We start from the raw sequence: 13634 nt of genomic DNA, 5'->3' as shown, positions 1-13634 counted from the left end.
GCTGAAGAAAATGCTTCTCCTTTCTGCACAGAAGAAAAGCACCAAAGCATCCTCTTTTGACTTTCATGAGGTTCTTGTTGGGACCTTGTTTTTGGGACCAACTGGTTTTGTCTTGGGTGAACGTTTCCTCCTAACTTGTCTCAAACCAAGACACATACCTACATGTCAGAGAGCTTTAACTGAGGAATATCAAACTCTTGCTATCTCACCACCATTTTCAGCTGAGCTGACAGGACAGCTGGGCTTTTTCTCAGAGGAAGGGGATAACACTGTCCACAGCTGCTCTGACAAGCAATGGGTCAGTGTGCACACAAAGAACCAGTGTGAACCCATGCCTCCTGAAGCATTCACACTTAAGGTCATATATTTTCTTTGAAAATGCCTAATAAGGGGAATATTCCAAGAAGCAGATAATTAAATGGCAACTTCTAGTCTGGAATTTATCAGACTCCCTGAGAGGACAGATGCTGTTAAGACAGACTCACTCCTTGTAGAAGACCTGGGAAAAAAGTGCATGAGAAAAAGCAGAACAGGATGGGTGCTCAAGCAAGAGTCTTCAGGGAGCAAGAGTCAGCCAAAATTCTGGACAGCAAGAGACCACTCATCCTAAGGGAAACATCAGTAGGAAGGGACCTAAGGACTATTCATGAAGAACTGTTAGCTGGGACAGAGAGGTGAAAGAGTCCTCAGGCAGGTCTTCACAGCTAAGCCATATCAAGAGGAAGCCTTAGTTTTACATGCTTTCACATGTACACAGCTCTGTTTCCCAGACCTTCCCTCTCAACCATACCACCACTGGATGTCAGCTCCCTGTCAGCAGGCAATAGCCCCTCCACTGGAGCAACTTTTGGAGGTTTCATTGAGGCTGCTGGGGAAATACTGCAGTATTGCAAGAAAGCAGAAAAATGCCTTGAAGAATGCCTGTACATCAGAGTCTACTATGGAGAACTTCACAGCCACACCTGGACCATTTCTAATCCCAGGCTATGCTTGGTCCATTCTCATTGCTTCATCAACATCTCTAGCAGCAAAAAACTCAATTGCCTGCCAGCAGTCTAACAAATACCCCGATACAGTGAGTTTATACTCTCAGCAGGAATGATGGACAGAAGGTTCCCACAGATTTTAAAATCTTCTCCAGCAAGCTGCAATGTCATGGGCGAGTCTTTACAGAATCCTGCATTGAGAGCTCTGCCTCTGCTGTCAAATCATCCCTGAATGGCCAAGAGCTCAGCAAGCGTCACTGTTTTTGACAGGTCATATCAGTTGTTCTGAAAAGACTATGCCTGTTGAGTTTGTCTTGAATCACTTTCCTAAGTAACAGGATTAAATGGAGAAAGCTGGCATTAAAATAAACTTGCTAACTGGTAAAACCTAGTGCAACAACATCACAGGAAGAATGTGGGTGCTCACAGTAAGACCACTGGGTAGGCAAGGGTTGTAGCGTTTAATTCCATGTGACCTCATAAACTATAGCTGTGTTTTCCTTATACCCCCCCACACTAATACACGTTCACAATTCTTGAATTAAAGCATTAGTAAAATAATTAAAATTCAAAAGAATAGGAGCTTTGCATGGCTTAATCTCAGCTGGAGCTGCTAAAACTTAATGCTAGCCAAGGTTTTGAATGAGAAGAAATCTAAGCCTGGCTTTTAAACTAATTTCTAACTATCAGGAGTAGCAGGGAGATGTATAGAAAGCCAGAAGGTGGGGATGAAAGAATGGGCTTGTGTAAGAGCACTGAAAATAGCTGTTCTCCAGCAGAGAAGTCAGCCTTGTAAGACTTTTCAGCTACAAGGCAATTGTAGAGATATGGCAGAGGAGCTTGCAGTGACAAGGGGTCTGAAAAAAGCAAAGAAAAATCGGTAATTCAGCACCTTTTTTTTTTAATGTAACAGCCAGAAGACAACAGAAGAAGGTAATGGGAGTCAGCACCACACCAAAAAGGACATGGTTCCTGGTAAAGTTTGTATTCAAAACCACAAACCACCTTGCAAAGCAATCTCACAGAAACCAAAATACTGAGGTACCTGACGAGGAGAGTGAACAAGCTCAAGGGATAAAAATCCCTAACAATACAGAAATCACATCCTTCTCATGAATCTCTAAGCTGACCTCTTCCTGGGCATCTGCTGACCTCCATAGATGCTCCTGGGCTAAAGCGGCCTTGAATCCAAACCAGTGCAGAGAGTCACTATTACCTGCTCACAAGGCTCTGGCATGGCCATGGACAGGAGAGACCTCACACTTGGTACCATCCAGCCAGCTCCTCTTGAGTGCTCACCACAACACACTCCACAGCTTACCCCAGGGATTCACCAAAAGGCACCAGGGCACTGCAGGCTTCCCATGCCATTATTCCCAGCACTGCAGGGTTTGTTTACTATGAGCAGCCTCACAGGAAGCAGCCAGGCTGGAGAGAGCAAAACTGAAAGGGTGCAGATACTATCAAAGCTGCTCTCCCTGCACAAAGGCAAACTTCACAGAAGTTCAGTGTCTAAAGAGAAGCTCAGTTCAGAAATGAAGCCAAATACTTTCTGTTTAGAAAAAGACCTGAGAACAGTCACGAAAAAAGATTTCAAATTAATGCCTTAGCAGTAGTATCAAGCAGGTAAAATTTGTTTCCAGTCTGGTCACCTTGTTTTAGACCTGCACTTGAGTTTTTCTCCCCTTAAAGAAATGTTTGCTTTGTTGTTTGGTTGAAGTTGTTAGGAAGCAGTCAGGTGTTATACAGAATTAAATAGTTTCTATTATGCAAAGGCTGACGCTGTCTGAGCTGTAACTGCATAGCTGTGAACAGCATATTAATTCAAAGTCTGTATGATTACACTTTACCATTAAAGGTCACTCAGCATTTTCTATTTGTCAAGTCAGTGATTTTTGATGCATTCTGGATGGACCTTTGGATATCTATGGATTATTTCTAAGGTATGTGCAAGAATCAAAACAAGTCCTGAAAAGAAGACTTTAGCTCACTGCTTGAACCACTGTGTTCTTATACATAACACACAAACATGAAGAAAAACACCCAAAAATTTTATAAAGCCACAGTGCAAGTATATTCCTGAGCTATGTCAAAGAGCATTAGGGTCAGGTATGATTTAAGAAAAACTGTGCAAAGACAGCATCTTATATCCAGAGAATTCTGTGATGCATGCAGTAGACATCTTGCATTTACTGTTTTTGTTCAATCTGTTCCAGTATTTAGCAAACTGACAGACTGCTTCACTTCAGCAGGCAGTGGGCTTCCATCACCTTCAAGCACCTCAGATGGCAGGACAATGTTTAGACAGGCTACAGGTCTGCTGTACATGGATTTCTCCTCCATGGAAGCTAAAATTTGAATATATCTAAATGCCTCATGAGCATCTCAGAAGTTAGTTCTGTTTCTCTTCAGGCCACAAAATTCTTTGCAAAACCCTAGCCAACATCTGCTGTCCCTTGAAACTTTACAGACAGCATCCTTTGCCATGTACTGTACATTCTTTATGTCCAGCTAAATATACACTGCTTTTATGAGTGGAGGGACAGGGTATTGGGAGAGCTCATCTTCATTTTTCAAATCAATGTTATAAACATAGTTCAAGGTAGTATCCCCAAGTGATTAAAATATTTCATTTCAATGAATGGCTAAAAAAACCAAAAAACAAACCAACAAATAAAAAAAAAACACCCCACACCCAGTCATTAGACATCTCCAGACTGGAAGATTAACATTTGAGAAAGTGTAAAAACCTGCATTTTCTCTGTGGCAAGCGCAAACTGTAGAACTACAACACAGCAATAGAGTATGCAAAAAAGGGGTATGCATTCTTAGACAAACCTTTTCATATCACATATTTAAATTAATTCTACAGCTTTCCCCTCAGCAGTTTTTTCTGAGCCTTACCTAGATTTAAGAGAAGTTTTTTGAATAGAAATTTGACTGAAGTTTGATCTGAGCCATCTTATCTCTGGCACAATTAAGGCAGAAGTGAGAAAACACATCAACAAATTCCTTCTGAGGTGCGGACACTGGGGGACTGAAAATACTGTTGCAAGACCAAATGCTTGCTAAGAAAGTGCACCTTAAGGACTGCCAACATTGTCGGGCAGCTGTGGCTCCGCAAGTGGTCAGGAGCCAACAGGCAGTTCCAGCTGTGGCAAGAAGGCAAAAGACATCAGAGATGTTACATCCCCCACAAGCAGCACAACACAGGCCAGCTGGCACTCCTGTCCCACTGGTGAGGAAGTTAATACCTCTTCTTTTTTCCTCATTAAGTCACAGCAAGTCCACAGACAAGACAGCTGACAACAATCAGAACTTGCTGGTACTAGAATTTGTTTCCTCTTGACAACAGGGCTTTCCTGGGAAGCATTCTTCTATTAGCACTGTTATCCCAGGCCAAAGTGCATCTTGCCATCACACTTGGCATTCATTCAGCCTGGGAGATGCAGTTATTACTCAAATGACGCTTCCCATTAGAAAACTGTTGTAAAAAAATAATGAGTGCACTTTAAGTCACCTCTTTCACTGTGTCATTTCACTCCAAAAAGAGAAAGCAAGCCCCATTCATGGCTTCTGCAAAAAGAGAAGCTTGTGTTATGTAATCCGTGCCATTAAGTTGTTTTCTTACTGCTTCCGAACTACTGCATCACAGTTTCAAGACAAGAGCCTCCTTTCAGTCATAGAATCATAAAATACTGAGTTGGAAGGGACCCATAACAATCATCAAGTCCAACTCCTGGTCCTGTGCAAGAACATCCTTTCACCAGGCAGCAGAAAGTTGCTGTGGCTATGACACGATGTTCTCAGCAAGCATGGCAGTGACCACTGTGTTTCTGCCCTGGCAGGCCATCCTCAGAAGCCAGCTCCAGCCTAGTTTCCTTTGCCTTAGCCCAGAAATTGCAACACTGAAAATCTTCTGTGCAGTTAGCAAAGGGAGTCACACACTTCCCACAGCCATCACTGGTGGCTGAGGTATTCAGCAGAGGTAGAAATGCAGGGCTCACACTCTGATGGACAGCTTGATCCCCGATGGACAGCCTGATCCAGTGCCCAAACAGGTTTTTTTACTTACAGCACCCAGGAAGTACAGTCAATTCAGAAGCCATTCAAGCTGCAAGGGCTAGATAATACCGGAACTCCTCTGACTCTTATTCAACCCTGTAGCAACCAAGCCCGCACCCAGAGGGCTTGCTCTCACCCCACCCCTGCTTTTAAGCACCATCCACAACCTGCCTTGCTCATCTCTGTAATGAAGAGAATAAATGTTTGGATGCATTAGCATCACAGGAGTCTGTGGTCTCGAACAGAAGCTGGCAAAACAGCAAGAAACATCTCAGAGCAAGGAGGAGCTGAATTCAGAGAAAGTATCTGCATACTGTAAACATATCCTTCTGTATGCAAACATACTGCAAAAGGATACTTCAAATAGTGCCATTCCTGAGAGGAATGGAACACTTACATCCACTTTGAGCTGGTATCAAACAGCTTTTTCATCTAATAGAAGAAAATTACTTCTAACACACACTCCCCCTCACCCCCCAATTTTGCATCAAACAGGAAAATAAGGACTTGAAATAGTCTTTGTGATCATGGGGTTTGACAGACATCAATCCATTTAGGAAAATATTCAAAAGCTTAGGACAGAAATTGCACAAGACCTAAATTTGTTTATCTGCAGACACACTTTGCTGTATGGTGACTGCCCAGAGAAGCACCCTAGCACACATCCCCCTTCTCAGCCAAACTTCCAGAGGGAAGGAGCCACATGCAATTTTACAACCCAGGATGCAATGAACCACCCAGGTCAGAGAGCAGGTCTTGGTGGCAGATCGAGAAATCAGATCGAGAAGCGGCAGATCAAGAAATCCCTGCTCCACCAGAAGCCAGCTCTCCATCAGGGACCATTTGTAAGGAAATGCCCTTTCAAGGGCGGTGGGTGGCATGTGTCCCTGCTGAGCCCAGGAACATTACTCCCACCTTGGCTGGGTGAGCTCAGCAAGACTCTCACCAAACAACTCTAACAGCTGCTGCACCCTGGGGATCCTCAGCACTCACAATGCAGAGCTGATCTGGAGCAGGATCCTCTGACAGTCCCAATCTTTGAGCTCTGGCAGCAGTTCACAGGTTTGTCCAGCCCCAGCTGAAGAACAGCAGCTTGGCAGACGGCTCCCCAGTACCATGGGGATATACCCACCTAATACCATGGAGACACTACCCCCTCCCTCCCTCCCTTTCTTGGGCTCCCTTCACTAGGCCACTACATTGTGCTACCTCTAAAAGACATTTAAATCAGCATCCAACAGTACCCCAGCCTCTTGCTCTCTCTTCAAGACTCTTGCAAGTAAACAGAGGTTCTCAAAGGAGAAACACAAGCCTCAGAGAAACACATGTCTGAGAAAAACCGCTCCAGCCCTCAGGTCTGCTAGCCTGTCTCTCCATGAAGCAGGGATGGTTTCAAGCAATCAGCTACTATGCAAGCACAAAGGCAGTTTATCAGCCATGGCCCAAGCACCCTTACTTAGCGCTTGTGTGGTGGCCTTGTGTGGTGTACATCATGTGCTGTCTAAATGCTAAATCTTCCAGCACTTGTCTCAGAACACACACATGGAGACAAGTGCCTGCAGAGATGCTCCATGGCACTCTTGCAGAGAGCCTACCTCTCAGCCCACAAGAATCAAACCCCAAACCATGTCTTATATCAAAGCTGCAAAATCAATTGCCAGAGTTTCCTGCTATGATGGGCAAGAATAGAAAGGACTGTGTTGGTGTGGAGGCAGGGAGGGGAAGTACTCTAAACAACATCTATGTCCTTCAGCTATGCACCTTGACAACAGTAAAGAAGGATTTGCTGGGAAAAAAAAAGCCACTAGCACACTCTGTTAAGATCCTCACTGCTCTTTTCCTTCTCACTTTGATGGCACAGAGATCAAACTGAAAATTGAAAATTGGAAATGGTAAATCAAACAACCCACTTAAGCATGAATACCTCACGAGAAACACTTTCACACAGGTCAGTTATGCAAAAATTTTCTGTGTGGATTAAGAAGTCCTAATTTCTTTGTTTCAAAACTTGTTTCAAGTTTTGAAAACAGCAGCATGTAAGTTTCCTGGATTTTTTTTATCATTACCACTACCACAAAGGATGTTCTCACACTCTCCAATGAACCAAGGCTCTAATTGAATGCGATCATTTGAACGGGGTCTCCTACATGGTTAACTTCACCTCTCTCCCACTACGCCCCAAAACTAACTCTCTGTCTGTGTAAATCAACAGAGCTGGGACAGATTCACTGAGCATTAAACTGGTAACATCTGCTGAAACACATCAACTAAGGACATGACTGATGAAAAAGCATTTGGAGTAGAAAAGGGTTTCTTTCTACTAGCTAAACCAGAAAGGCTTGGATGACTCTCAGCAGTCTATTACAATTGCTTCAAACACTGGGTGTGCAACCTTCAGTTTCATTACAAATACTGCATTTAACATTCTGTGTTAATGGCCCTATGCACAGACAGAATTAAAGTGTGACTGAAGCTACAAAACTAAGAGTACTTGCAGTTGCCTATTACACACCCAAAACACTTCAATAACATATACATGTAGCTTTGCCTGACTATATACTAACTGGACCCTGTGGCAGACAGATAATTGATGTTTATAGCACGGAAATACTCACCTATATGGGAGTTAGCAACTTCAGTGGGTTTGTGTGAAGTTCAAACTCATTTCAAATATAAGTTTATGTTCCCAATGAGAAGTATAGCCCCAGTTCCCGGGAGCAAGGATGAAGATAACACCTCAACTGCACAGGAGCATGCCCGGGTAGTTTATTATTCTACAGTTTTACACTTTTGGTGAAATCATTTCAACCCCACTCTTGCCCTGAAAGTGCAATGCTACTACTACTCAGCCAAACGCTTTTCTGACAATGTCTTGTTTAATTCAAGAATTTGGCTAGATTAAGAGAGCTTGCCAGTGCAGCAACAGTGCTGATGTGTTAAGACAGACAAGTTACTTGGAGACACAAGCAAAACGAACTGCACGACGTGCAGGCTCGGGGTCCCAGCCCTGAGTGCAGCTTCCCTGATGCAGCTGGTGTCTCTCGGGATCTAGCAGTTAAGAGCACAGAAGAGGGCTCCGACATTTTTTCTCTTAGGGCACTGTGAAAAGGACTTGAAAAAAAAGAAAAAAAAAAGGAACAGAAAATAAGAGGGGAAAAGGAAAACAATAAAAGGAAAGAGGAAAAGGGATAAGGGAAGAAGGAAGAAAGAAAAGAGAAAGAGTAACAAAAAGAAAAGAGAAAGAAGAAAAGAAAGGTAGGGGGAAAGGAAAAATGCAAAAGTAAATGGGAAAAAGTGCCTCCGGCTGAGCACAAGCCCCGCACCCGCACGGGCATACGCCGCCCCTTACCGCACCGCCGGCTCCCTCCATCTCCCATCGCCGGCCGCGGCGGATTGCAGCCGCCCTCCCGCCGGGCCGCGCTGAGCCCGGCCGCGCCGAGCCGGGCTGTGCCGTGCCGGGCTGTGCCGTGCCGGGCTGTGCCGTGCCGTGCCGTGCCGTGCCGCGGCGCCCCCGGCCCGCAGCGGAGCGGCGGCCCCGGCGCGGTGGGCGCGGAGCGGCGCGGGCCGGTCGGCGGGGCCGGGCCGGGCCCGGCGGGGCGGGGCGGCGGCCCGGCAGGGGAGGGCAGGGGAGACGGGGGCGGGGGTGGGCGCGATGGAGGGGAGGGGAGCCGAGTGCACCACGTGCTCCTTGAAAAGACTTTAAATAAATAAATAAATAAAAGGGAATTATTTCAGGATTAGCAAAGCAATAGAGTGAAAAGCACAACCCAGACCGCGTGCCCGCAGCAGCGGCGCTGGGCAGGAACACGAGCAAAGCCCGCGGGGGCTGGGACATGCCGTACTCTGCTCTTAAATCCCCTCAGCGCGGCTCGCAGTTGTTGAGAGATGAAAAAAAAAGGAAAAAAGAAGGAAAAAAAAAGGGAAAAAAAAAAAGCAGAAGCCGTTTTTTTCCAGCCCTGGGGCTTCCCCTCGCAGTTCACATTTAAAAAGCAGAAGAGCGCAGATGTCTTTGGACTAACCCCATCTGAACACCCTAAACTGATTTTCCACTTTTTTTTCACAGTTTGCTGGAAGCTCTCTTGCATTGTCAGGTTTTAGAGCACTCAGCCACATCATTAGAATTTTCTAACTAGGACCTCTGAGCTTTGCTCTTTTAAGTAAAAATGGGGGTTTCCCTATCAAAAGCTGTGCTTTAGAAAATACTCCCAAATCTCATTAGCCCAGTTAGAGGAGTTAACTGCACAAGTAGCTGCCAGACTACATAAAGAAGGATGTCAGTTTCTGCAAGTTCAGTATATCTGTGTTTTGTTTAGCAGCAGCTGAAAACTTCTTTGGTTTTAACCGATCAAGCTTGAGGATAGGCTTTCTGGAACAATCCTTGAGGACCAGGAATCACTGAACACATTGTATGTTTGCTTCATGATGAGCATGGGTAAAAAAGAACATGTGTTAGGTGGTAGGCAATGTTGTTCTCTAATGCTGTGCTCTTCTGAAAGGTTTTGGACAGTGCTGGTGGTACAAGTGCATTACCATGAAGTCACTGACATAAGTGTACCACACCCAGACAGAGCAGCACCTCTGTGGCTGAGGAGACAGCCTAGCCCTACCTTCTTCCCCACTGGCCTCACAGCTCAGTGCCAGAGCCACCCTTGCTGCCAACACTGGGCAATCTCAGCCTTTCTTCACGCCCATAGGGAAAAAAAATCCATTTCCAACAGGATTAAAGTACGTCCAGGCATAATGCTTGAAGCACTCTTGCCTAAAGCTTTCCCTGTTTGGCAATAAGACAGGGGTAGCAGCACCATCTCTGGGCTCTTCCAACTTGTTGAGGGGCTCCATCCAGCAGCACCTCCCTATGCTCTTTCAATAGGGTTGTGGCATGCAGAGTTCACACTGCTTTTCCATTACTGAACCCACTATTTCTCACCACTTCCAGCTCCACGTTTAACCAAACAGTACTGCCCCTGCTTTACACCCATGTCACCTGGCAGCAAACTGCACTGCCTCTGTCATCTGGATGCCAGTGGTGTACACTGTATTTCAGAAGGTATTCTGCTCTTTCCCTACAACGTCCCCTCTCCCCATCTTAAGCCTCTCACCTGCTCCCCAGCACCACAGGTTGCCTTTAACCATCCATCCCAGGAGCAGCACAAGACCTTGCCCCTGCCCTGCTCAGCAGCACTCCAGTCCATTCGTTTCTGTCCTCTGGGAACAGATAGGTGACAACCTGTCTTTCCATCCCCTGAAACAGCTGGCAAGGGTCCCGAAGAGGTCTCTGTGATGCAGCTCCTCCATGCCCATCCTCTGTGGCTGAATTGTGCCTGCATGACTCGGGGATGTGCTGAAGGGCTTTACCCCTCTTCCCCAGGCACAGCTGTGATGACAAACATGTTTTGGCCCTGCCAGGGCTTTGTCCCATCTGTCAGACACCCTGGGGGCCCTGGGAGCCGGTGTGGGGGCACAGGCTGCAGATTCCCCATCTGTGCCACATCTGAGATGGCTAATGCAGCGGAAAAAGAAATCACCCAGCGCCTGGGTCTCTGAGGAGTTGATGCACTCTGCCTGCCTCTTCCCTGACAGGCTGAGGTCATGCAACTGCAGGCCAGGAGGCAGCTGGGAGCAAAGGCAGGGCTGGAGTCAGGGGCTGGTGATGTCCCTTGCAAGGCACATCCCCTGCCCTGGACACCTAGGTGGCTGATGCAGCCACGGCACTCCAGTTTGGAGCTTTTCCACACCCTATTTGTGTTGAGAAAATTTGACCTTTTCTCTGTTATCCAGGCATCTGGCCTGAGTCACACAGACATTTAGGCTGCCCTGAATATGCTCTGTGCTAAAGGACTGGAAAAGGAGAGCATTTGCCGGCCTGGGGCAGGAGGGTCGTGCAAGACTCTGCTATGTGGGCATCTACCTCTTGGTTAGCTTCACTGCAATGGAGGGTGATGGAGTCCTGAAATTGGCACAAACTGGTGTTTCTTACACCACTGATCATTGTTTTCTGCAGAAGGGCCATATTAAATCCTAAAACATTTCTGTGAATGGGCCATCAGCAGAGAAATGTGCTGGGGTTAGTACATTTGTGAAGGAAATCTGTATTTTTTGTCCAAACACTTGATATAAATTTCCAGGTAGTTATATTAAGAAAATAAAAGTCACAAAAGGCTGACACAAAACCTAGCAGCTTTCTAAGCAGTTATGAAATACATATCACAGTTAGAGAGCACTCTTAATTGTTAAAAAATTTAGTCATGAGCATATAGCATGTATCTTTAAACAACCCAAACAGAAATAAAAAAAAACCCAAACAAAAACTCAGAAGATGGCAATCAAGTCCAGTCTGTGCAGTGGCTAAGCTGCTCTGAATTCCCCAGCCATGGTCACTGATGGGGAGCAGGGAGCCAACACTGGGCAGGTGGTGTGCATGGGTGCTGGGCTGAGGCTGAGCAGGGCATGGGAAATGGGAGACAATCTCAGAAGCTGGTGGTTGTGGCAGACAGAAGTGTGAAAGCAGCACGAGAGACAGCTGGATAAGAGGGATTTGTGTGAGAAGTAGCCAAAGTGCAAAGGCAGTTGCTGGGCGTATTTAGGGGAGTGGAGCCTTGCAAAGCCAACAGTGCCCTAGTAATGCTGTCAGCTGAGATTGCCCAGGTCACAGTATTGAAAATATCAAGTTTGGGTATGCCAGATAGCAAAACTGGTACGCTGGGCAAAAAAGTAGTTATGGCAGACTGCTTGTTTGCAAAGAGTCTTGATAGAAAACAGGAGGTCAAAAAACTAGGAAAATGGGTACAACAGGCAGTGTCAAGGGCTGCCAAGATGTGCTTGTCAGGCAAGCCCACACTTGACCTCCAGAGTGGCAGCAGGGCAGCAAACCAAACCTGGTTTTCTGGTTTTTCTGTAACACATGGGTCAAACCTGCTTCTGGTCACAACACAGGGTCATAGGATGCTTTCTCTCATCAGCAGGGAAGCACTTAAGTGGATACATGGATTGAGCATTGCTGTGTCAGTGCTTGTTCCAGCCAGATGGCACCAGTCTCTTCCCTTCTACTTTCCAAGACAAACTTACCTGGGTCAAAAATTCACAGCTGAAAATAACCTACCTCACTATACCACCCCATAATGAAGAAAAATAAATAAGAAGGAAAAATAAAAAAAGGAGTGTATTAAATTCAGTGTGCTGCAAACAGTAACCAATGCATAAACTCTGTCATTTTTTGCCAATAAAGTTGCCGTCACAGGAAAGTAGTACAGGAAACTCACTTCCAAATAATCTTTCCTTATTCAAAAGGCAGAAAACCACAAGTAAGTAATCATCCAGGTACTCACCATAAAATTTCTCACAACATTGCATTTCAAATCAAAGAGACTCTCTTTTGTCTTGAGGGAGAAGAAGGCTAGGGATATAAAAAAATAATATCATTTTAAAAGCCTAACCAGAAACACCACTTTCTACAGATGGAAAGACAAAGTTAATCATTTACTGGATTTTCCTCATGTGTCTGGATTTTCTGGAAACAGCTGGGAAAACATCTTTTTTTTCTGTTTTACTCAGAAAAACATAGTTGCCATTGCAACCAATTTTTTTCTGAATTAAAGGTGGAAAAGAAGCTGCAACAACAAGAGGAACAGCAAACTTGGAGGTGATGTGCAAAGTAAGAAAACCAGCATGTGTAAAGATGGTAACCTTCCTATTATTTTTTTAAAAAGACCCAGGTATAAATTATTATAGTAAACCTGAGGGTGACAGCTACAGAATGGAATGAGCTAGTGGACACACTGGCTAGCTAGCCAGCTTCACTGTGAGGTGCATGCTGCAAAGCCATGACAGTATCACCATTCTTCACTTGGCTTTTTCCTCACAGGTTGCCAGGTTTGTTTGGCCACTTACCCAGAGCTCCTGGAAGCTTCCATTTCATGGGTTAACTGACTCTTGTCCTGCTCCTTCACTCATGGACAATTCTCTAGAGTCTTACTCTTGCCAGGAAACAATTCAGAGATTTCACTTCACTCCATCCCCCATCTGATATGTTCATTGGGAGGAAAGGAAATGACCAACATTCTCTGCCCAGGGAGCCCTGTAACTAGCCAGAATTTGACCATTTGATGGGAAATCTCGAATTTGTTATTCTATCCATCAGAGTTTGGGGATCTCAAATTTTATATCTACTTCGAAAACCACAGACTTCACAGTACCTCCCCTGCTGAGTGAGTCTTTAGAAATCTCCTTATTAGCTCAAGTCAAACTGAAGAACACAGAAAATCCTGCTGAATATCCCTGCTTTGGAAGGTTCTTGGTTACCTCATGGGTCTCTACTGTCACATCTTCTCTTAATCTTAACCCTTACTCTTCCCCATGTCTAGCACCATGTTCTTCCCAAGCATCTCCAAAAGTGACAGAGAAATAGCTGGTTGTTCTGGGGCTACCAAGCCCTAGCAAGTCCTGCTCCTGCTGCTTCCCAGCACTAAGGGTACAACCTAGCCTTCTCTCTGGATGGAGGAAAGTCCTCCATCCTGTTCCTGACAGGCAAGCAAGAGACCAGGTCTAGGAAGTCAGGATACTCCAGCAAAGGGAATGCCAACGGCA

At 45.5% G+C, this 13634-nt stretch overlaps 2 protein-coding genes across 6 annotated transcripts in view; one reads left to right on the top strand and one right to left on the bottom strand.

Annotated features, from left to right (window-relative positions):
• The window catches only part of NIPSNAP3A (nipsnap homolog 3A), a 53114-nt gene that overhangs the window by 13439 nt on the left and 26041 nt on the right, over window positions 1-13634 (top strand). The window lies entirely within an intron of this gene.
• Window positions 1-13634, bottom strand: part of PSD3 (pleckstrin and Sec7 domain containing 3) — a 138415-nt gene that overhangs the window by 107585 nt on the left and 17196 nt on the right. For 4 of the 5 annotated variants that reach the window (XM_064735398.1, XM_064735399.1, XM_064735402.1 and 1 more), the window contains exon 1: window positions 8401-8588. In XM_064735398.1, coding sequence (XP_064591468.1) covers window positions 8401-8421 — 21 coding nt within the window. In that variant the 5' untranslated portion in view covers window positions 8422-8588. Of the gene's footprint in view, window positions 1-8400; window positions 8589-12376; window positions 12445-13634 lie in introns of those variants that run through there. The other variant, XM_064735400.1, reaches the window with a different exon arrangement.

The sequence above is a fragment of the Zonotrichia leucophrys genome, chromosome Z (assembly GCF_028769735.1).
Source record: "Zonotrichia leucophrys gambelii isolate GWCS_2022_RI chromosome Z, RI_Zleu_2.0, whole genome shotgun sequence".
In the NCBI taxonomy this organism is placed as follows: Eukaryota; Metazoa; Chordata; class Aves; order Passeriformes; family Passerellidae; genus Zonotrichia; species Zonotrichia leucophrys.
The sequence above is the reverse complement of the archived record's forward strand: the minus strand, read 5'-3'. Positions and strand labels throughout refer to the sequence as shown.